General features: G+C 37.9%; 1 protein-coding gene across 1 annotated transcript in view; it reads left to right on the plus strand.

Annotated features, from left to right (window-relative positions):
• LOC122808845 (semaphorin-7A-like) overlaps positions 1-25660 on the plus strand; it is an 851812-nt gene that overhangs the window by 775992 nt on the left and 50160 nt on the right. The window contains exon 12 of the mRNA XM_044079936.1: positions 21718-21890. Coding sequence (XP_043935871.1) covers positions 21718-21890 — 173 coding nt within the window. The remainder of the gene's footprint in view (positions 1-21717; positions 21891-25660) is intronic.

The raw sequence follows: 25660 nt of genomic DNA on the forward strand, positions 1-25660 counted from the left end.
ATGCAGCTCTAAACATAATTCTGCAAGTTTTCACAGCAGTGGATATTACAGATCATGGCGTTATTAAGAGCCAGTTGTGCTTTGTAGCTGCAGTTTTCATTATTTATTTGCAGACACTATGATGCAATGTTATCCCAGGACAAGTGTCCTGACATGAAGTTCCATGCATGGATAGAGGACGTTAGCAATCTCTGTGCTTATATTAAAGTGAAGTGATGCAGTCTCTTTAATTCTATATATATAGTTAGATAGATGCACGCATACATATACATACATACACACACACACACACACACACACACACACACACACATATATATATATATATATATATATATATGTATATAAAATACATATGTAAATATATATCACTATGGTACAGCAGTAATTAGTACACCTACTTTACAGTTCTTGGCTCTATTTTGGAGTCTGCATGAACTCCTTGTCCTGTTGTGTATGTGTTTTTTTTTTTTTTTTTGAAAGGGCATTCCCGTTTCCTACCATAACCCAATTTGCTTTTGGTCTGTGGGTCAATATGATTAAATCACCAATGAAATCAGGACATCAGAGCAGAAGTCCAAGTAGCTCCCATCACACAGAAGATGAAAAAGAAGAGATTACAGTGGTTTTGGTTCATGTGTAGGATAGCAGAAGACAATCTTGAAATTAAAATTTGGGACACACACATAAGGAAGACAAGAAGTAACAGGGGTGTCCAGCAAAGAGATGGATGGATTGAGATTAAGAAGACCTGTAACAATCAGTCATGACTGTGAAAGAAGGTAGGACAGTGGCATCCAATCAAGAGAGATGGCATTGGTGATGATGGCGAGTGTGTGTGTGTGTGTGTGTGTGTGTGTGTGTGTGTGTGTGTGTGTGTGTGTGTGTGTGTGTGTGTGTGTGTGTGTGTGTGTGTGTGTGTGAATGAATGTGTGTATGTGTATGTGTGTATGTGTGAGTGTGCATGTACAAGCATTTCCTGCAGTAGACGAGTACCTCAGAATTAGTTCTCTCCACTCTACCCATTGTGTGCTGGCACAGGTCTGGCTCTATCACAGCCTAAACAGATTAAAGTAGGTATCGTTGATAAAGAATGAATAAATGAATTCTCAAAGCAATAACTTGCATTTTATTAGGTAGAATGATATTTGAAAAAGAGCACAGAGAGAAGGACTTGTTACTTGTCAGTCTGGTTTAATTAAGGGAAGTTCTTCTGCCAATTCCTGTTGCATTTCACATAAATGAGTAATTGTTTAGCTAAGACAGTACAGGCGTTATATTACCTTCATGGATTTTTCTAATGGATGCTGGCGTGGGAAAGTTACATCATCTCACATACTGCTGCTACAAGTGACCCCTGTAATAATAACATCAAAGAATGAAATATAGGTAAATGATTTTCTGAAGAAGTTTGCCTAGGAAGGCATTCGAAAAGCGCTTCAATAAATATCCTTTTTCATAAACTGGGACTGTTGCTTAGGCAGTGTTTAAATTGACAGTATTGTGCTGTGGAGATTTTGCTGTTTGGTGCACTTCTTGGTTCGCTTTTTTGTGGTTTATTGGTTTATTTACAATTTCTTGGTTTGGAGTCTGCTTCAATATCAGACACAGTAGTGACTGAATAAAAGAACATTATTTTCAGTCTTATTTTCAGGTGCAACTTCTTTAATCACTTTGGCCTACAAATAACAGCAAAATGGTTCAGCCGTTTACAACTCTTACACCTTCTGCCTCATGTAGCACGCTGCTTTTAATCAGCATGGTATCGGTTATACCTTACACATTTGCCATGCTTATTCTCATGTATTTTATTACTTTTACTAAAATTATATCTCTTTTTAAATTTACTATTTTCTCTGCATTTCACCACACACACACACACACACACACACACACACACACACACACACACACACACACACCATTTGCCATATTTAAATTACCATTTAGCTTCTTTACTAATTTTGTCTCTCTGGTGATTTGTATGGCTTTTTCTGAAGTTAGATTTATTTCAAGCTACATGATTTGTAGACAACTGTTGCATTTTTCAACAAGGAAATTCAACTTCACAAACAGAGCAGCCCTAGTACATTGTGCACACTTTTTGTTCTGGGGTTTTGTCACAGTAGCTCATTTGTTTAGCTATAACATGTACATTTATATTAAATAATCCCTACTTCCTTTGACTCCTTTCCTTCAAGGATGTTCAAGTCTTTATTCAATAATGTTAAATATTCCTATATATCCTTATACATCCATACTTTTTGCTTAAGGTGAGCACAAATTTATAAATGTATTGTGAATTTTTTTTCAAAGTAGGGCTTTAATTGTCCATAGTTTACCACTGCCTATAAATTTGTTTTGGAGTCAAATTTGTTTCCATTTGTACTTATTCTGATTCTGTCTGTTAATATAACTTCTTCTTCTTTCGGCTTTTCCCGGTTAGGGTTGCCACTGTGGATCACCTGTCCACTCATGATTGGCAGTGGAGTTTTTACGGTGTTGAGTTGCCAGCCCGGCACCCAACCTTCCACAGAAGGCACATACACCCACACACTCATGCCTAGGGCCAATTTAGAGTGTCCAATCCACCTACAGCATGTCTTTGGGATGTGGGAGGAAACTGGAGCACCCAGAGAAAACCCACGGGACCACAGGGAGGACATGCAGACTCCACACAGAAGGCACCCCAGCCGAGGATCAAACTGGAGAGCCTCTTGCTGTGAGGCAGCAACGCTAACTGCTGCACCACTACGGCTGCCCCTGTCTGTTAATATAACTACTCTTATTCAATTAGTCAGCGAGTTCCCTACCAGAATTCATTAATCAACAAATAAAGCCACTATCATAAACTGGATAGTGACTATAAATCCATTAAATATATATCAATCTGCTATAGTACCAGACTCACTAACTGACCATCATCCTAGCTATATAATTAGATCCTACATAACATCAAAACTTTTAACACAGTAGATCTTTGCAACTTAAGCAAATTTAATCCAAATGTTTTCAAGCAAACTCTGAACCAATGCAACTGGTAAATCCTCAAAAATACTCCATCAGACAATGCCACTACCATTTTCAATAATATACCACTAGACATACTAAGCAAGCAGGTCACCTTAACGAGAAAAATCCCAAAGACTATACCAGCACCCTGTTTGAATTTCCTAAACTTATGAAAGAAAGTGTTAAATTGTTGCAACTACGGCACAAGAACAGATCACCAGCCTGATTATATTATATTGTATGTAGAATTAAGATAATAATTTCCATTGCCTTTACAAGGATGAAGATCTAGATAAATGTCCTTGGCTTAAGCTTCAAACATTTTTGTAAGCAAATATGCTTGAAAAAATAAGACAAACTGATAAAAGACATGAAAATACATGCTAGGTTTCTTTCACCTGCAAAGATATTAGCATGCTATTTTTCCACTAGCAAATGCTCTCTGTAGGAGACATGAAATCTGCAGCAGAAGGCAGATGGCCAGGAGAATTTTATATATTATGTTATGATCAAAATTTACAAAGATTTTTTCATGCATCTGCAGAGTTATTTATTTTATTTTTTTTTGTCATTGCTGACTACTTTTACTTGGAGTTGAGTTGCCTATAAGTGCAAGCAATTAATCCTCCGAGTTTTGAACATTCTTTCTTGAGGGAGATGTGAAATTTTATGGCACAGCTCAGCAAAAAATAAAATCTGAAATTATGGGAAGTGAGTAAGAGATAGTAGTCTCCCCAGCAGCCTTAATATTTAAATGCATTTAATAGACCAGTGCATAATTTAGTTTTATTTAATGGTAAACAGTGTGCTCTTTCTTAGGATTCAAAGTTAATGTTTTCTGAAAACATACAAACTGTTTTTCACATCTGGGAGGGAAAAAAGAGATAAAAAAGAACAGCCATCGATCAGTGCAAGTGAAAACATAGGCTGTGCCACGTGCTTTAGTGGCGGTAACTGTAATTTTATGTTAGGTAATGCCTGTGGGTGTAGCTGTCAATTTGTAGCAATTGTTCCTATCTAGAGAGTTACACTTCATTTGATGAAAATGTGCAAAGTTTTTGTGTGATTGTTCTAGGTTAATAGGGGACAGGGTGTTCTTAAAATGCATTTACTTTTTTGTTTGAGGGGTTTCATCAAAACAAAAATTCTTGAAAATATGTTATAGGTTCAAATGGAGATGAGACATAACTGCATAGAAGATCACCCTGTCAATGTATGCATGTAAGACAAAAGTTAGAAATATACACAAAAAACTTGTCATGTAGGATAGGCAGGAATAATAGCTTTTTAACATAATGGCTACCATAGCCATATTACACTGGAATGCAATGGGCCTTACAGGTTTAGAAAAAAGATATGAATATTGAATTATATAAAAAAATGCTGAATGAAAACAGCAATGCTACAGGAGACACATTTGGAAAGAAGCAAAGGTGTGAATTTGGCAAAAAAGGGATTTAGGATGGATATTCAGCAGAATATCAGGGACAAAGTAAAATAGAAGTAATAATACTGATAACTAGAGAGGCTCCCAAAAAAAAAAAACAGAAATTAAAGGGAGATTTCTGGTAGCAAGTGGCTTTGGCAAGGGAGGAAGATTACACTGCCATGTATTTATATTCCACTAAAACTGATATTAAGGAGATTAAGAAAATTTTGTGAAAAATAATTAGATTTCATCAGGGAATACTGCATATAAATGTAGAATATAACTTGATTTGCAATAATGAGGTTGTATCACTGTGACCTAGAATGGAAAATATAAAAAAGGGGATATGTTTCTGAAGAAATTTATGAAAATATTTGATATGGAAGAGGCAAATCCACTAGTAAGAATGTGGGCAGAAATTACATATTATTTCCTAAGATATTACTTAGCTAGACTGGATAGAAATTATATTTGACAGGGGCGTGTGCATTTAATTGAAAGCTATGACACACATCCAATAACAATTTCAGGTCATGCACCAATAAAACCTATGATAAACATGTATGATAATGAAGTAAAAATGAGACACTAGTGCTTTCCTATCTACCTGTTAAAAAGAGAGAAATTCAAGGAATAGCTAGTAGAAACTAGTTGAAAATAGAGTAGAAATAAGAGAGAAAGAAATACAGTTAAGAAGTAATACACATTATTTAGAGGGGCTGATAAACATTAAAGTATTTCAGAATAAGGGAAGTGTAACAGAACAAGAAGAGGAGTAAGTGCAGAATGCTAAAGAGAAAATGAGGACATATTTGGATAATAGGCATAAGTTTGGAAAATTGCTATTAAGCAACTATTTTTGATAATGTCAAAGCAGAAAAACTTTTATCAAAATGACTTAGACAACATCAAACTTAAGGAGTCTAAAGAAAAAAAAACAGAGATCCTGTAGAGGATATGGCAACTATGGATATGTGGAAACATTTGCATAAAGCAGGAGTGTGAAAACCAAGAAAGAGCACAAATGGAAATATTTATGGAAGACATAATTTTGCCAAAGTTCGAGGAAGATGAGACTCAATAAGTAATGGTTAAGACAGGAAAAGATGATATAAAAATGATAATGTACAATCAATCTGCATGGAATTTTCCAGGAACAGATGATATTCATGTGGATGTTTGGAAGTTACAAAGTAAGAAAGTGATAAAGATCTGGAAGATTTTATTTAATAGTACTTTAAAAGGAAGAGAAGCACCAGTATATTGGAAGAAAGTTATAGTGACTGTACTACCTGAAGAGGATACAATCTAGTGAGACCCAGCTTCATATAGACCCATTTGGATTTTAAACCATGATTATAGAGTGTTTTGTCTATATTAGCTAAAAGAATGGCAACGGTATTCTCAAAATTGATAGTAATGAATCAATGTGTTTTTGTAAAGAAGAGGCAAACATTTAACAACATTAACAGAAGAATGATGGTCCAGTGAGAAGCAGAATGTAAGAAAATATTGCTATTATTGTTCAGGCTTGATGCAGAGAAAGGATTTGACAGAGTAAGCTGGGATTTTATGAGTACGGCAATGGAAGCATTTGCATTGCCTGACACAATGATAAGGTTAATTAAGAGAATATATGAAGGATGTGAAGCAAGAATTAAAATGGAAGTGTTCCCCTCTGATAAGTTGTGTTTGAGCAGTGGAACAGTGGAACCAGGCAGGGATGTCCTCTTTCCCCTTTATCTGCTTTATATTTAGAGCCATTGACAAAGAAAATAAGGTTCTCAGAAATTCAATGATATAATTGCCATGGTAATCAAGAAAAGTTAGCTTTATTTACAGATGATATTACTTTGTACTTGATAAATCCAGAAAAGAATATCTCAGTGTTGTGGATCATTCTGAGGCAGCTTCAAGTCTTTTCAAGATATAAAATTAATGAAGATAAAACAAAAGCTATAGTCATAAATTATGTACCAAAACACAAATTCGTTCAGCAATGTCCATATTTATGAGGACAAGATAATATGGCGTACTTATGAGTATGGATTAAAAATATTTCTGCTGTGGCATCTATGGGTATGTGGGAAAAGGCTAAACAAAAGGTGATACAAAAAAATATACAAGTAGTGAAAATGTTTTAGCCCCTTTAGTTTTAGGTATAGGTCAAACATATTTTTATCAACCAGAGGAGAAGTTGTGAACAATAATTAATAAGGAATTTATATGGGAGGAGATGTGGGCCAGTATTAAGTGGGATATTTTGATCCTCCCAAAAGAACAAGGTGGTTTATGATTACCTGATTTGAAGGGGCATTTTAAAGCTATGGAGTTAAGGCTCATATGCATAACAGAAGCAGAAAGTTATAGTTCAAAGTGGAAATTCATGATAATGAAGTGGGGGATTCAAAAAATAAGGAGAGTGTGTGATTTTGGATGCAGATCCTTCTGAAGAATAAAAACCACCATGCAAAATATTATATTCAGTGTTGTCTTTTACATCCAGCTTCACCCTGTGGGTTACCTAATCCAACTCGGATCCCAAGACTGGCCATTTCCAAAGACATTGGCCACTTGCTGTCCTACAGCTATCCAAGATCTCATTTGCCATCTTCCAGGACAGCAGCTAGGTCTTGAGCTCTGCTTTGGGTGTATACTTTTTTGTTGTGATTTGCTGATTTCTTGTCACCTATTCCTCCACCATGGCTTTGTGGTTGTATTTTTGGAAGGCAGATAGGTAGTGGTTAGGTTTGGTTAGGTTTAGTCAGTAGGTAGGTAGTGGTCAGGTTTGTTAATGTATAGTTAGTAGATAGCGTTCTTTACTGGTGCTTGATCAATTCCCACCATTGCATTTTTTCTCAGTGTATTAGCTTAAAAAAAATAAAAAGCAGAATGCAAAATGTAGTTAGTAGTGTGCTTTTTTCTTATAGTAGCTTTTCTGTGTGAGCTTCTTAGAGATATTGTTTTTCAATGGATAAAGGTTTTAAAAAGTACATTGCATGCATCCACAAGCTCCTCTCATTGGACACCATGACCATGCATTTACTGCCTTGGGGTTGCTCATTTGGAGGTTGATTGCTGCATTTGTGTCAGCTTTGACACCAGGGCTGTTAAGAGGTTAAGGCTAAGTTAGTCTTTAATGGTCTTCTGGAAATGCAACTTCCTCCTCCTGTCCTGCTAGTAAGTTGGAGAAGAATGATGGGGTCAGAGGGAAGATGCTAAGGACCCCAAAGTGCTTAAAGGGAACTGAAAATGAGTACCCCCCCCCTCCTTCCAACAAGCAAGATCAAAAGGTCTAAAGATCTTCAGCTCCTCTAGCTGCATCTGAATTGGCATCACATTTGACTCTTTGGACCGGTTCCCCATCAGCACTGAAGGTTTTTTCCCTGGTGCTAGGCATCCCTAGCCCATTCCTGTCCAATGGGTTTTCCTCAGGCAGTGTTCACTCTCCCTTTTCACCTTCTACCCCTAAGGAGTTTTCCTATGAGTCATCCCCTTCTCAGCCCTGGATCCAACCATCTCTAGCTCAAGCCTAGTCCTCTGAACCTTATAATGGCAGGCAGATCTCCAAGCCCTATTTGGTAGCCTCTTCAGCTTGGTTGGTCAGATTGGTCAGGAGTATTCAAGCTGCAGAATTGGAGCAGCTGATGTAGTCTTCCTTGCAGGCCATGTGCAACTAGGTCTACTTCCATCAACTTCTGGTCCTAGACTTGGGGTCTTAGCTCCAACTGGTTTGTTTCCTTCCATGCCCTTTTGGTTCTGGGATTTATGGAGCTGGCTGCCTTACCACCATCAGGGTTACATGTGGCAGTGTGGACAATTCTGACTCATACCTCTACCTTGATCTCAGCAACTCCGTTGATCTTGGAGTTGAGCAGGTCTCATTGTTGAGCCTTCAGGGCCAGGATTCCTAGGTCAGAGTTGATGTTTTGAGCCTTGGAGTCATCATTTTCTCTTGGCACTCAATAGTTCAGCTCTAATATCAGCATTAGAGTAAGGGTCCCATTGTTGATACCATCATGGTGGCAACAGCCACAAAAAAAGTAACCTTGGAAGACAGTTCATCAGTCCATCCACCAACAGGGAATCCAGGGAATTGGTTAAGGAAGCATGCCACTGTTGTACTGAGGGAGTTGAATTACCTGGCTCACTTGATATGGCAAAAAAGGGTCATAATCTGAAATGTCAAGAGTAGTTAAGGCATGGCAGGCTCCGTAGTCTCAAAAGACTATTAAAATGTAGTTGTCAACATTACAGTCTACTTCCAATGTGTGAATGTGCCAGCTTTCTATAACAGCCAATGGCACATCCTAAGCTGCTGACTCTGGCATTGCCATGTGTTGTCACACTCGGATGGGGTTGTGCAACTTTGTGGATTGCTTTAAGGCATCCTTTATTAAGACCCTTTTTGATGGCTTCTTACTTTTGGGCCAGAGTAATGCAGACTAGTTATTAATAGACACCAGTTGGCATAATGATTAAGGTCTTTGCCTCCAAAGCACAATGTACAAGGTTTGATTCTGACCTCCAGCCAATGCCTGTTTGGAGTTTGTATGTTCTCCCTGTATCTTTGTTGTGTTCCTGCCACCTCCAGAAAACATGCTGAGCATTTCCATCTCAAGCTCACCAAAGAATGGAGCTGTGGTCAACAGATCAGACTCTACATGGTGAACTATAAGGGAAGAGTTGTATAAACCAACCACTTTAGGCATGTACTGTGGTGTGAATTCAGGCCAATAGTTTGCCTTTGTTGGCCAGAATGCATCCATAAATACTTAAAAATCAAAAGTAAAAAGTCATGGATATTCAGAAGCCATATAGCTGAAATATTTGATGCCCTTAAGGGGTCATTTGCATATATCCCGTGGGCTTCTATTAAAGGAGCTTTAATGTATCATACAGTGAAAATTCTAGCTTGGCTAGGTTTTTCCTATAGTTTTTACTAATTGGTTCACAGGCAACTGAGATATTATTTGTATAGAACCAAGTCCATCAGGAATTCTTACTGGCTGTTTGTCTCTTTTGGAGGCTCAGTTGGGCAAGTCATTGTCTAAGTCTACCTTATCTAAATAGCTTTCTGACTGCATTTTATTGGGATAGAGTGAGAGGAAAGTGCCTTGTAAGCCAAAGGGTAACTCTTCCAGAGTTATGACTACTTCTATGCCTTTTTAATCAAGAGTTTTTATTGATGACATCTGTGCTGTGACTACTTGGATGGGTACACACACTTTTGTGTCTCAGTACAAATTGGATATACAGTCGAGGTCTAGGGCCTCATTTGGTTCCATCGTATTATGGAATGTTCTCTCCTAGCACCTCCCTGGGATGACATGTGGCTGGGGACTTTGTCCCATATGTTGACACTGGCAAATAATATAGCATGCTCTTGTGTTGTATTTCTCCTGAGCATTGAACAGCCAAGTTGGTGAGGCAACTCTTCCCCTGTCTTCTTTTTAGGTATTTGATCTAAAGTCTTGTAGTTATAGTTAAGGTTTTGTGGAAAAGGGCAAACTTGATCTGAGGTAGCTATAGAGAAATCAAGGTATTGTGGGTAGAGGAGGTGGAGCTTAACAGCTAAAGTCTTTGGAAATGGCTGGTCTTGGATCTGAGTTGGGACAGATATCCCACAGGTTGAGCTGGATGAAAACCAGCAACATGGACCTATCATTATGGCAAGTATATAACTTTCATATTCATAAAGTTGCAGAAAATATTTTAGAAACTTAGCCAACATGGGAATGGAGAAAACAAATTTTGCAAAAAGGGATGCTGCAAGTTGGGATACAAAAAATAGGCAAGAGGAATGTGAAATTTAGTGGAGAAAATGGGCAAATTGAATGAAAGTATTAGGAGCAAGTAACTAAAGAGGAAAGGTAATAGATTGGGATGAGGCTAAGAAGAAATTTGGACTGCAAGTTAGAGACTGCCTTCCCTACCAGGGATTTTTGTTACAGTATTTGCAAAAAGACAGGGATAGGGGAATCCTAGGGAAAGAACTGCTCTGGTCAGGTTTTTAGATGAATGTAGAATAAAAGCCGCTGTTACAAAAGGGATAATTAGTAGGTTGTATAAAATATTGCATAACTATAAAAATCAATCAGTGGAGGTTAGAAAAGACAGGAAAGAGAGACTGGAAAAGCAATTTACAAAGAAAAAATGGGAGGACATTTTTATGGCTTCCAAGTATGTAGCAAAATCTAGAAGGTTTAAGATTTTTGCTTGGAAATGCTTGCATAGGAATTTGTATACCTCAAGCAGACTGCAAAGAATGTTTCCATTCGTAGATAGTAAAAGTTGAAGATGTGATGGGGGAGAAAGAGGTAACTGGAAACATGTTTTGGGGAGTATAATGAGCTGCAGATCTTACAAATTCCCTACAGAATATTCTTGTCAGAAATATATGGATGGGGGTAAATGGCTGTAACTAAGGAGATAATTCTTTTGAGCAGGGAAGCAGGATCTGTACTGCCTAGACATAGCAAAGCATTTTTAAGATTAGTTCTATTTAATGCCAAAAAAGCAATGACTAGGAAATGGAAATCATAATCAAAACCAACTGTATTTGAAGTACTGAATATTGTAAAAGAGATAAAAGAACTGCAAATGGAATGTTTATAAAAAGGAAGAGCAAAGTATATGGAAATAAATGGAATTTTTGGGAACAAAACATGCAAAATAATGTTCAGGAGAAAGAGTGAGGTTTAAGGGAAGGCAGGAAGCGACCAATTTATGTAATGATGGACTAAATGAGAGTTGCTATAAAGAAAAAAAACATATGTAAATAAAAAAATGATAATATGGCTTGTTTTCTTTTCTATTAATGATTATTTATTAATGAGTGCCTAGGTCTTAATGATTATTTAGCAAAGGTGTTTAAAAATAAAAGAATAGCTCACCAGCCACATATCAACAGTACTGATCAAAACAAACATCAGAACAATCCTAGACTTTTTTGGGTCACTATCAACAAGCTACTCAAACCTGGTAAAATCCCTCAGCCAAACCCACTGTCTAATCAACTAGAAAATAAAACCACTGCAACTTTCAACTCATACTTCATTATGCAGTTACCTCGCTACTAAGTAGCCCTCCTGCCTTAACCCACTCCTCAACTCACACTGTTAATAAAAAGAAGCTTTACTGCTTCACGCTGTACCATAGCCAGCATAACAAACTCCAACTAAAGCTTAGAATTACAACATTATCTGCTGATAAGCTTTCAGCTGAATATACAAAAACAGCAACTGAGTCTCCTGATTATCCAGTCTCCATACTATCTAATAGTGTTGTCAGTGAATCACATGCCCCTGACGTCTAGAAACAGAGCTGTATTACCCCATTACATGAGGATGGCTCAGCAACAGTACTGAACAACTGAAGAACAATCTCTAGGCTCGCCGTCTCACTAAAATCTTAGAAAGATACATACATAAATAAGTTCTAAAATATCTTCTAGACAATAAACTGCTGTCCAACAAACAGTATAGCTTTTACTCAATATACAACTGCAGCCCTCATTTCCTTCCTAAATATTATTAATACTCATCACAGCAGTAACCAACTAGCTTCCATAGCATTCCTTGATCTATGAAAAACCTTTAAGACAATCTGTCACCTTAAACTACTTCATGCCTTAAAAGACCGGGACATTTCACACTAAACTCTCCTATGGTTCCAAAGTGAACTAAGCAAAAGAACCCAAGAATTCAAGTGGAAATCCCCCCACTCAGCATTTCTCCCTGTAGACTTATGAGTCCCACAGGGATCAATACTATGACAACCTCTCTTTAACTTATTCATAAACAAACTCTACACACCCTTAAGTTCATCCAAAATATTCAGGCATATTCTCAGACCCCTGCATACAAGAGCTGCAACAACTTATAAAAGACAAATACAGTTCAGTCAAAAACTGGCTCAAAGCTCACAATTTAATAATAAACCCCCAAAACACTAAGACTATGGTCTTACATTCCAAGAACATAACTACTCCAACACTCAGTATAATTTCATCCCAAAATAAAAAAGTAGATACCATCCCACATGCAAAACTGCTAGATATCTCAACTGACAATCAATTCAAATTTGATATATACAGCCAAGACTCCATCAAAAATACTCATTAAAAACCTGGCCACATATATAGATTCAAATGCTTTCTAATGGACGTAAAGCCAGTGCCACTGCTTATCTCCTACCAACTCTAACATATGCCCATTCATATTTACTAATCTCCAAAGACTCCAACTAAACAAGCTCACTTAGTGCTATAACAAAATAGTTGGATTTGCCACTGCCCTCCTCTGAAGAACCCACCACTGTACAGGCCTATACAAGCTGCAATAGCTAGAATGTCCCAATCTGATCCAATGCCAACAATTAAAAGTGGTTCATTCCCTGAAACACCAGTACAACAAATATCCATCCATAGCTACCTTAATGTAACAGTACAAACCCTACAGATGTTTGGGATCACAAAAAAGTGCTAGTTTCTGCCGTTAAAACACAAAAGTCTCTTGGCAAGTCCATGTAGCCCCACGCAATATCACTACTATGGGACAGCTTACCTATAAACCTCAGGCTAATTGAATCCAAATCAAAGTTCCTCAAGGCCCTTCATTTTCAAAACTTCCATGACATGGTGTAAGGGTCCCCCACCACCCAAATAAGACACACAGTCTAAGCTCTCCTAACCTCATCTTTCCAGTACCAGCTCTTACATTCTGCCATATGACTTCCAGATCAGGTATTTATACATACTTATGAACATTTCTTCCTGTTTATTCCAAAACATGCTTGGTAAAACTGTACTTGCATATGTGCATTTGTGAAAATTGCATCTACATGTTTTATAATGTATGTTTGTAGAAAGGTACCTGCATATCTCTGGATGTATAAAATCCTGCTTTCCTTTGTATGTAGTAATAGTGTATATAGTAGTCTTACCTATGTCTGTTTATTAAGATAAGATACTGATTTAAAAAAATTCTAATCCCAAAAAAAAAAATGTTTGCATAGTTACAGGCAGAGCTTTTTTCTGCGGGTCTCTGATGAAAAGGAAGTCTTAAATATCTCAGTCTGATCGTCCCACTGAACAAATGTAAATGGATAAATATTGCTGAATAAATTGGTTACACATGTTCCACTTATTTTTATGTAGTTTACTTACTCTGGCCTCCTTTCCGTTACTCTCCATTCATTTAGTATATTCATAATATCTACCAAATCCTTTACTGCGGGTTCTGAGCTTTTTTCTATTTTTGAATGATAACTTTATTAGCTACTAGAATTCTATCAAATTTTTAACTGGATCTTTAATATCTCCAGTCCAGTTCATAAGAAATGTACTTCATTAATTTTCACTAGTATCTCAAAATATATCTGATCATTACTTGAAACTCCTTTAAAAATTATGTCAGATTAGGACAAGACCATTAAATGTGCTTAGTCCACTTTCTGTCTCTAGCTGTAACTTTTGAAACACTTCTACATCAACCAGCCAAACAACATTTCTTCTCCTAATTTTTTCATATTTTATCCCATTAAACCCACAGCTTTTAATCATTGCATACACGCACATCACAAAAGCTCCACCACATTCACGTTTAGCTTGTATACATCTGTGGTGGCAAGCCCTTTCATGTATTGTATTTCTTTTTGACACAAAACTTAACTTGAGTTTGCTAGTTACTGACATATGAAATAATCTGGTAAAAGGGACTATATATTGCTCCATTTCTTTCCCAAGTGAATATAATATTTTTTTTGCCTGTGTGTCTTCTGATTTTTTTTACCTCATTCTGGTACTGCTCTAAATTGTGCAAACCTTTGCCTCCAGGCAGACCAGTCAAATGTTTTTGAGGAATCAAATGGTTCAGGTATGTTGTTAAAAATTTGTTTTTCATCGGTTGAATAAAATCAATAAAATGACAACTGTGTGAAGTAAAACCACTTGCTTTTGGTAAACTACTTTCTGTAATCTTGGGGACACAACTCAGCTTATTGGCACAGTTTGTTGACAGGAATAACGTTTTTTTTTTTTTATTTGCTAAGATGATCCCAATTCTAACACCATGTCATAATGTTCACATCTGGCAGACCAATAATGTTGACTAGTAATGTCATTAATGTTAGGATATATGAGCATGTTAATCAGAAAGGTAACTTTTATTCTTTATAAAATGGAAGTTCAGTTGAAACAAGGTTAACAATTCAGTCATCATGCACAAACTGGCACTAGTCAATAGATGCAATGAATTATTTATTTTCTTAATACAACAATACTATACAATAGTCTTAATGCGGTAATGGCTATAGTACATATTCATGATATATAAAGAATCAAGCATCTCACTTTACTTATCTCCACATTAGCAAACTGTGACAAGTGAGGGGAAAGTGCCATAACAGTTACAACCTACAGTCACATACCTATATCCCATATCTCTGTCCCAGGAAACAGGTAGGTATGTGCCCCCTGTATACAAGTAAGCAGACCCATATACATATATGACTGTCATCCACATGGGGACATGCCAGGCAGCATGATGAGTCCCACAGATTGTTCAGTATAACCCCATTATGAAACAGGTCACTGCAGGAGCCCACCATACATATCACTGCCACATCACAATATTTCCAACCACCACCTCCACTTAACATAGAATTTTCATACAATAGCCTACCCAAAATTTCTATGGGGACCATAACAGGGCCCCAGTGGCCACATCATGTACTGGCTGCAAAGAAAATACTACATAATCTTGTTGTCTTTCATGTACCTCGTTAGGTATTCTACACTTGGCGCTAGACCTATTAGTCACTGCCATAAAAACATCTTCTAAAAATCATAGGATTTTCACTGGGAGGAAAACGGCAGCAAGTGAATCCCATGTACAATGTGATTTCTGAATCATGTTAGTGCTTGTCACAGCTCAGAAGCATGCTGTTAAATAAATGAGAGACAGAGGCTTGTCATGTACATAACATGTACTCAGCTGCTCTCTCAAAAGCCCTGTTGCTAGGATATTGAAAACTATAATCATTTTGGTTTCCAATAAGACAGAAGGCCACAAATTTCTGTAGAGTCTGCACTTGAATGACATATATATATATATATATATATATATATATATATATATATATATATATATCATCCAAGCTCTTACAATATCCTAGTCTACACAGAAAGAGTAAATAATTACCTGGTCTGATAGTAATGTTTTTGCTGCTGCTTGACAACGTGTGTTAACAAATAAGAACTAGTACCTGCTAATGATCAATATATACTACTGCATGACTGCTACTGTACTCCTGAGCATTTTTGCTGTTTCTAGCGCACATATATTCAACATATTTTGCTGTTTTATAGTCCCAGACAGATTGGTGTGCAAATTCCTCTGGCTACAATTATTAATAGCAGGTGTATTGCACCTACATATATTTGCATGCCATTACTGCCTTATTTGATTTCACTCATTTGTCTGTCACTAGCCTGTGATTTGCATATATTCTGTAATGGCCACTGTTTTTGGCTGCACATCATTGTAATATAGTACAGTCTCCAGCCACACTAAAATCTTCCTCACCATTCTTATTTCAACATATAATACTACATGCTAATGAATCACTAAAAATCAATAAAATTAGTACTGTCTACACCAGCACCACCTTCCACCCCTTTCACTTTGCACTACCCCATCACTGTATTTTAGACTCCCCTGTTTTTGATTGTCAGCACTTTTTTCCATTAGTTCTTTCCTTAAGGAAAACTCCCACATACTTGGTTATCTTACTGTATCCCTGTTTACCTGTATGAACTTGCAAATGCTCCCTGCATTATCGAACTTCCCTGCTTGATATTTCCCCACTAGCATTTGCAGGTCCATCACTTTCGTTTCCTTTTCCTTTCTTCATGGGGCCTGACAGCCTTTACCCTACCATCTTACACCATCTCTGCTCTTCCATGTTACTACTGTTTCTCCCATTCCTCAGTTTGGATTATCTGTATTTCCCCATCATTCTTCACCTGTCAGGCAGACTATATCTGAGTGGACTTCCCTTAGCTCTTGTATGCCCCATCTTTGCTGTAATAACCACCTTGAGTCCGGCATTCACCATAATATCCTTGTTTCTCTTTTTATGTTTTTTCTTCTGTTGTGCTCATTTCTTCTAGACATCCTATATCCTGATCCTTCCCATAAGTTGTTGAAACATACAGCTGCCTCAGATACCTCCACACCTTGCAGATTGTTCCCATTTTCCTGAACTCCCATTCCTTTTTTTACAGTCATTCCTCACCAGACAGGTTCTGGCTGGAGTTTTCCCTTTAGTTCAACTACCCCATAAAGAAATATAGCTTGTTTTGCAGTATTATTTTAATTAACATCATTCCAAGATTTAGCAGTGAGCACCAGCCTTGATGTATCCCTAATTGGGTCTGTGTCTTCCATCAATCACAGTCTGGTAAAAATGTGGAAGATCATGAATCAAGGCATATCTGCACAGCTGTTCTGAAACACACCCCATACAATAACACACAATATGCATAACTGCATCCCACAAGCCATCAGATTCATTTGTGCCACTTCAGCAGTTTGAATCCCGATTCTCACTCTCATTGTTATAGTACAGACTTTGTCTATGTAAACATCATCACACCAAAATTCCTAGAGGCTGTCTAATTACAAACCAGACCCACAGTGATATTGCCTTTATTGTCTTTGGAATAACCATAGCATGCAAAACTGTTGCAGATACCAGGTACCTAATCCAGGCAGTTGAAGATAACCCAACTAGAAGTATTTGGCCAATTTTACAATAAAACAGATAGTGATCTTGAAATTCTCACTCTGTGGCTGGCACATAAGTTCTCAACTCAGCCCTGGGCATAAGTCAGATCGCTGTCACTAGGGCAACCACCCCAAGGGCAGGTCAAAGTGTAAACCCAGAAAGGTTAATTTTATTCTCAACCAGTCCCACAATCCATGGAGATGCTGAGCTCAGCTTTGGCAAACAAGGGCTGAAGTCTATACCTGTCCTAAAAAGGTATAATATGAGGGGTAGGAGGGGATACAACTAGGAGGGTGTAACTCAAACCTCTTGTGCCAACCAACTTCCAGGTGATCAGAGAACAAGCATGATCACAGGCAGAAACCTCCTGAGTCACACAGTCATGGACTGGAGGTACTCTGTGGACAGAGAACTCCCCTCTGGTGGTGGTCTTCTTGGCACCGTTGGGGATAGCAGTTTCCCCCTTCATTGGGATCCACTGAGTCATCTCACAACATGACACATAATTAAGGGCTAGGCATCAAGTAAATATTCAACTACAAGTGACAGCAGGAATACTGAGTACAGGATCACACTCTTTAAGAGCACCATCTGAAGTTAGCACAGAATTCAGTCCAGGTCTCTCTCCAGCAAGTACCACGCACAGCTGGCATGTGTATGGTTCCATGACCCCAGTATCATTTTGTGATTGGTGGCAGAACTAAATAAAAAAAACAGACCATTAACTTGCAGATAGACACAGTCTGCACAGTGGTATTTTCATTGAAAGGGTATTTAGTGACCTAATTTGTAGGGTTGGAGTAAGGGCAGGGGCATGGTTAGGGTTAGAGTTAGCACACATGAGTAAGGGGCTAGGGTTGAAAGGCTACTTACAGCTCTGTGGTGCATGCCTCAGATATGTTCTTCTCTCAAGATGACATATAGTCTCAGAAAAATGTACTCAGTAAAGTACAAAGAATATGCCTAACTGCACCTCTCCTCTCTACAGCAGTCTAAATGACTTCATCCAATAACTTTTCTGCATCCAGTCTTTACCAAAGTTCCTTTTGCTCTTCACTCTGCCTCAGTCTTTTCAGTGGCCACTCTAATCTTAGTGATGTGCCTGTTTCTTTCTTTTTATTCCTTCATTTCTGCACAGATCCTGTTCTGTCACTAAGGTCTCCCCTGAAAAGAGACCATTGGTATAGTGAGACTAACTTGGTCAACAAAGTGTAGATAAATAAATAGCCACTTGTCTCATTGCATGCTGTAAACTCAGAAGGAAAATTCAGTGACCTAAAGATCCATCCTAAGGGTGTTACAGGTGTGGGATGAGGTACTCTCATCTCCATTATCAAACTGATGAGAAGCATTCACTACTACCATGTCAAGACTATGAAGTCTTTTATTTACAGACATTAAAAACATGTTTGGTTCATGAATACTTTTAAGGCCAAGTTGAAACTGGGGCAGGGAGTTGTCGTTTGTATTGCTAATGTCATTTCAGCTTTGAGAATTTGTTAGCCCTGGCAAAATTGGAACTCTTCAGTACCTTAAAACACAGATGAACTTACATTTTGAAATCATGTAAATGATTAAAGAGTGTAAATGTTGGGAAGTGTGAGATAAATATCCTGTTTTTCTTATCCAAAGTGCATCTTTTTGCTACATATCCATGTATCTCATTGTCACTTTGGGCACAAGCCCGTTCAGAATATCAGTGATTTTCTATCCCTGGGGTGGTTTCAAGAGATATAAGAACCTCTCCTGAGTGACATATTACTTATACTGACGTGCACAATCTGCAGCATTAAATGTGGTGCAGCTGTAGTGTTGCCACCTCCCAGCAAGAGGCTCTCCGTTTGATTCTCGGCTGGAGTGCCTTCTGTGCGGAGTCTGCAAGTCCTCCCTGAATTTGTATGGGTTTCCTCTGGGTGCTCTGGTTTCCTCCCATGGTACAAAGCCATGCGTCTGGAGTGTTTCCTCCCAGGCCTCCACAGAAAATTGGCTCGTTCCAAGTTGGACATTCCCGGTAAACAAATGTTAAATAAATATATATTTTGTCTGTATTTCAATGCTGTTTAGTAAAGTGTTACTTATCCAGATTACCCAGATTTGCATTGAAAATGGCTTGGGACACGAGAGCTGAGCAGTCAGCAACACACAAAAATAATAATGACTGTCTTCTATGCTAGCAATGTATCAGCAGGATGTTTATGCTACATTTGCAAATGCAGTGACTCTAATTTATGACTGTACTCATTTCATCGCAATAGCAACACTTAGTTTCTACTGCTTCCAAAATTATAGCCTTCCTAAACAGTTCTGCCATTTCTTTCCTATGTCCTCTCATATTCATTACTACCATCTCTATTATCTGTTTCCAGCTTTACTTGAAAACCTTTACCATTCCCTAAATTTCACTGTCATGTTCTGCTTGGGCCTGAAATACCTATCTCATCACTTTGATACCTCCATCTGCTCTTTAGTCCAGTGTTTTAATCATTAGAGATGGGTGCTGTTTCATCTTCTCAACCCTTGTGTTTCTACTAACATGTCAGCCTTCTCAAATCTGGAACTGTGTCTATAGTAAAATCACAAACAGGCATTACATCAAACACCTCTTCAATGACATATAAAGACTGAAGTCTGAAAATAGCAAAGGCTCAGGCCAGCGATTTTTTTCCCCAGGGAAAAAATTGCTTGGCCTGAGCCAAAGCATTGCCCTTTACCCCACTGTAGTGCAATCTCGGAGTTGGCATATTTAGTTAGGGAGGTGTGGGGGGCACAGCCCCCCATGTTGGGAGGTGTGGGGAGTGAAGCCCCCCAGTTAGTTATGTTTTAAATAGTGTGTTTGTATGTTTGGTACTAGCGATATCTTTCCCAGGGAAAGAAATTGCTGTTTTCACTGTTCACAGTTTAGTGCATTCGGTCTTTATGTGTCAGTGAAGAAGCGTTCGACGTAACTCCTCTTTGTGATTTTATTCTGGAATTATACCTACCCACCCAGCTGTTTTTTCTTTCTCATCTTCCATCATGCAGCAAACCTGTATTATCTGACTTTCCCTTCCTGATGCCCCAGTACTCCTCTTACTTCTGGTTACTTTTACCTTTACTCCTGCCTTGTCCTATGAACCTTTATCCATTAGGCATGAGGTAATGTAGCTTTGCCCTTAACTTGCACTGCAAGCACTGTGTTAGGAATGCAATAAGGCACAAAGGGGTGTGTATGGTAGAGGTATTACCACATACCCAGCATTGTTGTGAAGCATTAGCCTAAAGGGTGAGTGCATTACAATCCCTGGGCATGTGGTAACATCATACCATGCATGCACACCCCCCAAGTGTCTTACTGCACATATAAAATGGACATCATATTTCTTTTTTTTTCAGTTTGAATTTTATATTTATTAGTTTATGTATGGTAACTATGTTTTGTAGTGTGTTTAATGTAAAATAATTCCTCTACCTTTTTTACTAATTGTGTGCTGTGTAGGATTATAATTTTACTGTTTGGAGTTTTTGCTATGACATTTGCAGGGTAGTAATTTAAAGGATCCTTTTGTCAAACTGATATGTGCTATTATACAATCCAACTTACAAACAAGTGTTAACACCTTACTCATCTGAGTCCTGGCAGGTGAATGAGTCCACAAGAGACTTATATCAGTAACACAATTCTTCACAAACATATGTAACGTTTTCTAGGCAACAGCCTCAAAAATATTCACAAGGATAATCATTCTGGTGGCATCTCCAAGAACTGAAAAACACAGACACGCCAACAGTAATGCTCCCTTCAATCATTTTAAGTTGGTATACCTAACAGTATGCTTCTAGTACCCTGAAAATATTCACAGCAGTTAGAGAAATGCAAAACATGTATATGCAAGCAGAAATGCTACGCCAGGTAGCCAGCAATCTGATTGTTCAGTTTTCCTTACACATTTATAACTATAGATATAACACATGCTATTATTTGTCACATACTTCTCTGCTTGATTTGCTGGTCAAGAAAGCTTTTTTTATCCTTAAAACTCGTGTAAGCTTCATCTGCAGGTATGTTGGGAATGGGTAATTTTAAAGCAAGTTGTTCGGTCAAGCACAAATTGTCAGAAAAAGTTTAAGCGAAAGCATTTTCAGCAATAGTGGAATATTCCCTTTTCCCCACTGTTGTCTGACCTCATAGCAGGTATATTTAAGTTTGGGAGGGTGTGGGGGTGTCCCTCCACATGGGGGGTTTGGCCCTGCAAAAAAAAAAAGATTTTTGCCAAGAGTGTTTTTGTCTAGACTTTTTCTGTGGATTTGCAATCAATAGAACTACCATCAATTTAGAGACATGAATCCAGTTATGCCTTAGCAAATTACTAAACTGTTTACATAAGTTACTAAATGCTGTTTGCCAGTTTATGTTGGGGCCACATACTATTTTGCTGAAGCTATAAAGAGGTGACAAAGAAGGTTACTAATAATTTTAAATAAAGTTAATATGATTATTTTTACAGGGTCATCTTTATGTGACTACCACATATGAAGCAGCACGCTTACACATCGCAGACTGCAAGCAATATGGGAATACCTGCAGGAAGTGCGTTGCTGCCCGTGACCCATTCTGTGGATGGGATTCCAGCATTCATGAATGTTCAGCAGTCGCTCAGCAAACAGATACAGTGGCAAGGTATTCAGCATTAGATGTGCTAGTGCTGCACTATGCAGAAAATAAGCAGACTTTTCATAAAACGTCTTAATGATATTATCTCTTCATGAAATCTCATTCTACAGTTAGATAAACCATACTGTTGAGTGGTTACAACACTTACTCAGGGATATAAAGTAAAACAGCTGGGATTTAAACCTCATTCTAGTTTTCTATGTTAAGATAACTAAGCAAGTGGCAACACTCTCTTTTTGCACCATGTCACCAGCAGTATAGCAGCTAGAGGAAATAGAACTGGGCCATTCTTCAAACAGCAAGGTAACAATGGACAGGTTTACAATGCTGAGTATGTTTGTTGGTTGGAAGGCAAGTAGCAAAGAATCACAATTTAAAGAAGGGATAGTAGCTACTGTAGCAAGGTCCATGGACGTACACAATAGGAGTCTTAATGGTATTGCAGAGAAACTCTCCCATCAGCAGCAGAACATATAAATCTCACAGATAGACTGGATCTCAGCTCCCATTGGGCCTGTTACACCTATTGAAGCACCAGAGGTATTGAATACCTTAGTCATCCAGAGACAACAGGGAAGTTAGGGGTCAGATATTGACAGTAATGAAACAAGGCCATAAGAACATTAGGGCATCAGAACTGAGGTAAGCATGTATACATTGGCTACTGAAAAATAAGAAATGCAGAAAAAATAGTTCATAGGTTGTGGTTACTAGGCTATTGACCCCAAGGTCTTTATAAGCCTAGTCATGTGTACCCAATATAATACTACAGAAACCCAAAGGATCTTGCCTAAACTCGAAATTTTAGTTAGCAATGGTTGCCCATATCTAGGAGGGTCATAGGTGAAATCCCTGGCAGGAATTTATGGTTTCTCATCTGATCATCTAGGCTACGCTTAAATAGGGTTATAGAGGGGCTTTGTTTGATGTGAAGTGACAGCCTATTCCAGAGGAGTAGCAAGCTCTGAGAGACAGATTTGTCTCTCCAGCAGGTCCTATTTATGTCACAGGCCAGATTAAGGTCCCTGGAGTGTGTGACCCTTGTCCCATTTAATATGCAGATGTGCAGCATTTCCATTAGGTTTGGATCCAAGATTGCTCTGTAGGCCAAGCACAAGTCTCCTCTAAGTAGTCTGTATGCTACTGAGTACAGTGACAGTGACTTCAGTCTGTCAATATTCCTCTGGAAGTAGATGCATCATATTAATCATGTTAGGCTTTGTCATTTTGAGATGTTTAAGATTTTTTAACTTCATTTTTTAAAACTTTTGTGGCATAGACTCTAGAACAGACTATAAATACATGAAATAAGGTCACGAATAATGTCGTTTGGTAATGATACATTGAAAGCATATTGCATAACACTTCATCAGATCATTAACACAATTAAGATACATTGTGAAGCAGTTATGTCAAATTTCAATGGCAGATCAATGCTCAGCAATAATAAGCTCTTTAAAACTGCTAGATGAATCATTATGTATTATTGTTTGCTGTCATTTGAAATGGGAACAAATGTGAAAGTTGAATCTATTCTTAAAGTGAAGTCTTGCATGGTATTACCCAAGATTCTTTGCATTCTTTTTAATAGCTTATTTCTCCATAGGAAAATATCTGCATCAGATAATTTTTATAAAATATAATTCAGTGATATTAAACAAAATACAATATATGAACATGCATGGTCATGTCATTTCATATTAAATATGCACTACTGCAGATAAATAATATTACTAAAAACTTAAGTCATACTGCCTTGTCAGTGCTATCTTGATATTATTAAAATATTTCTGTTCTAAAGCAGTGAGACTGTAGATTTAAGGAATCATGTCAGAAGCCGCAAGGGATTCAGGCACTTCAGTACCGTGAACATGTAGCATATTATATATGATACTACACTAAAGATAAACTTGCTGTGTTGAATTCACAGAAAAGATACATTGAGAGCAAATATGATATACAGAGACATCTAGATAATGCACCCTGAAGTAACTGACAGACAGTGCACTTCCACCAGTGTAAGTGTAACTAAATATCTGGAGATACACAAGGTCAAAGTCAAAGTCAAAATTTGTTTTAGTGCTGCCTTACAGACAGCAGACATAAAGAGTGTATTTCCGATCATCCAACAGCTTTAAAAACTGTAATATATCATGCTGTCATGCACAAAAATAAGCGTGTGAGCATGAAATATATTGCAGTTTATAAATGTGTTACCAGTTTCTGTGTCCTCTGTCTACTCCTTTTGCTCTTGCACAAGACTAGAGCATAACAACTTTGAAAGGTGTTTAACAAAACTCTTTCTATATGTCAAAAACATTATTATCAAAGTTATATTTTTGCTAGAATCAGTGTGTGAATACATTGATCAATGTGTTACCTCTAAAATGATGATGCTCAGAGTAATATACAAGATGAAGACAAGACCGTGTGAGTTTGTGTGTGTGTGTGTGTGTGTGTGTGTGTGTGTGTGTGTGTGTGTGTGTGTGTGTGTGTGTGTGTGTGTGTGTGTGTGTGTGTGTGTGTGCAAGCACTAGAAATTGTCTATATGTGTTTGGCTTCATGGTGCAGAGTAGCACATTAAATGAAGTTAAGGAACATCTATGATACCAACTTTAAAACAGATATGAGATGCGTCTTGTGAAACTGAGTTCAAAATAAGAAGACAAGTGCAAGGCCTTCAGTGTACCAAAGGTAAGAAAGCATGAGTAAGTAGGGTTAAAAAAACACTTCTAAGGCAATGATTAAAAGTGTATCATGCCTGCAAAGACATGTTGATAGGAGGAATTTGCACCTGTGTACAAACAATGTGAAGAAGGTAGGCATTGTATATAACTATACATCTGTACAATGGTGCTCACTTTAGCTGTGACATAATAAAAACATCTGTAAGTCACAAACTATTTTTCCATGATCATGACAGCATTTTGTGGGCCAATAATAGACATGCATCTACAGATCTCAAACCAGATTGTGCTGTCTTGTCTGCACTACTGTCCTGGGACACCACCTATCTGTCTGCACAGCATATCCTAGATGGATTAAGAGGACCAAGGGTTCTTAGTGGAAGTGCCATGGAAAGGAGCACATCCCTGGAACACCAAGATATGAGACATAGTATGGATCACGGGAGTGTGGACAAGACAACTCTAAACACTGTTTCTGCTGCACATGTAAATGTAGATAACTGTGTTTTCTTAAATACTCTGTATATCAACTGCTTATGCAAAACTATGTGACAGTGTACAGTGTATAGCAAGGTGTGTGCTGATATATATGCACCTGCCCATGTCATAATGTGCCAAACACATCAGAGCAGTGACAAAAGTGATGCATGATCTGTGATCACATGTAACAGAGCACCTCTTTTAGTAAACATGAAAAGCATTTGTCACTTGCAAAAGTGCATCTTCATCTTTGAATGTTAGATGTTATTTATAAAATGGGCTTCTATGTGCTTTGATGCGCTATAATAACTGTATAGCAGGAAAAGTGACTCATTACTCAGAACATTACCCTTGCAGCCTGTTAGCCAAAATTTTATCCTAGTGTCATGTGCTGTCTGAAAAATAAGTGACAAATGTCTGTTCAGTACTTGCCCTTAACCTAGGAGATGTTGGGAGAGGGGCAGCATAGATTTGCCATTATACGTAGGATGGATCACACACAGATGCATATACACAGACCATGAAGCTGTGTATGTTTCCAATGGCCTTGGTTCTCTGACATTAGGGAATTTGTGGCTCAGTGCATGTGAATCACTTGAGGAACATGCA

This window comes from Protopterus annectens, chromosome 8.part0 (assembly GCF_019279795.1).
Source record: "Protopterus annectens isolate FY-2018-M chromosome 8.part0, PAN1.0, whole genome shotgun sequence".
In the NCBI taxonomy this organism is placed as follows: domain Eukaryota; kingdom Metazoa; phylum Chordata; order Ceratodontiformes; family Protopteridae; genus Protopterus; species Protopterus annectens.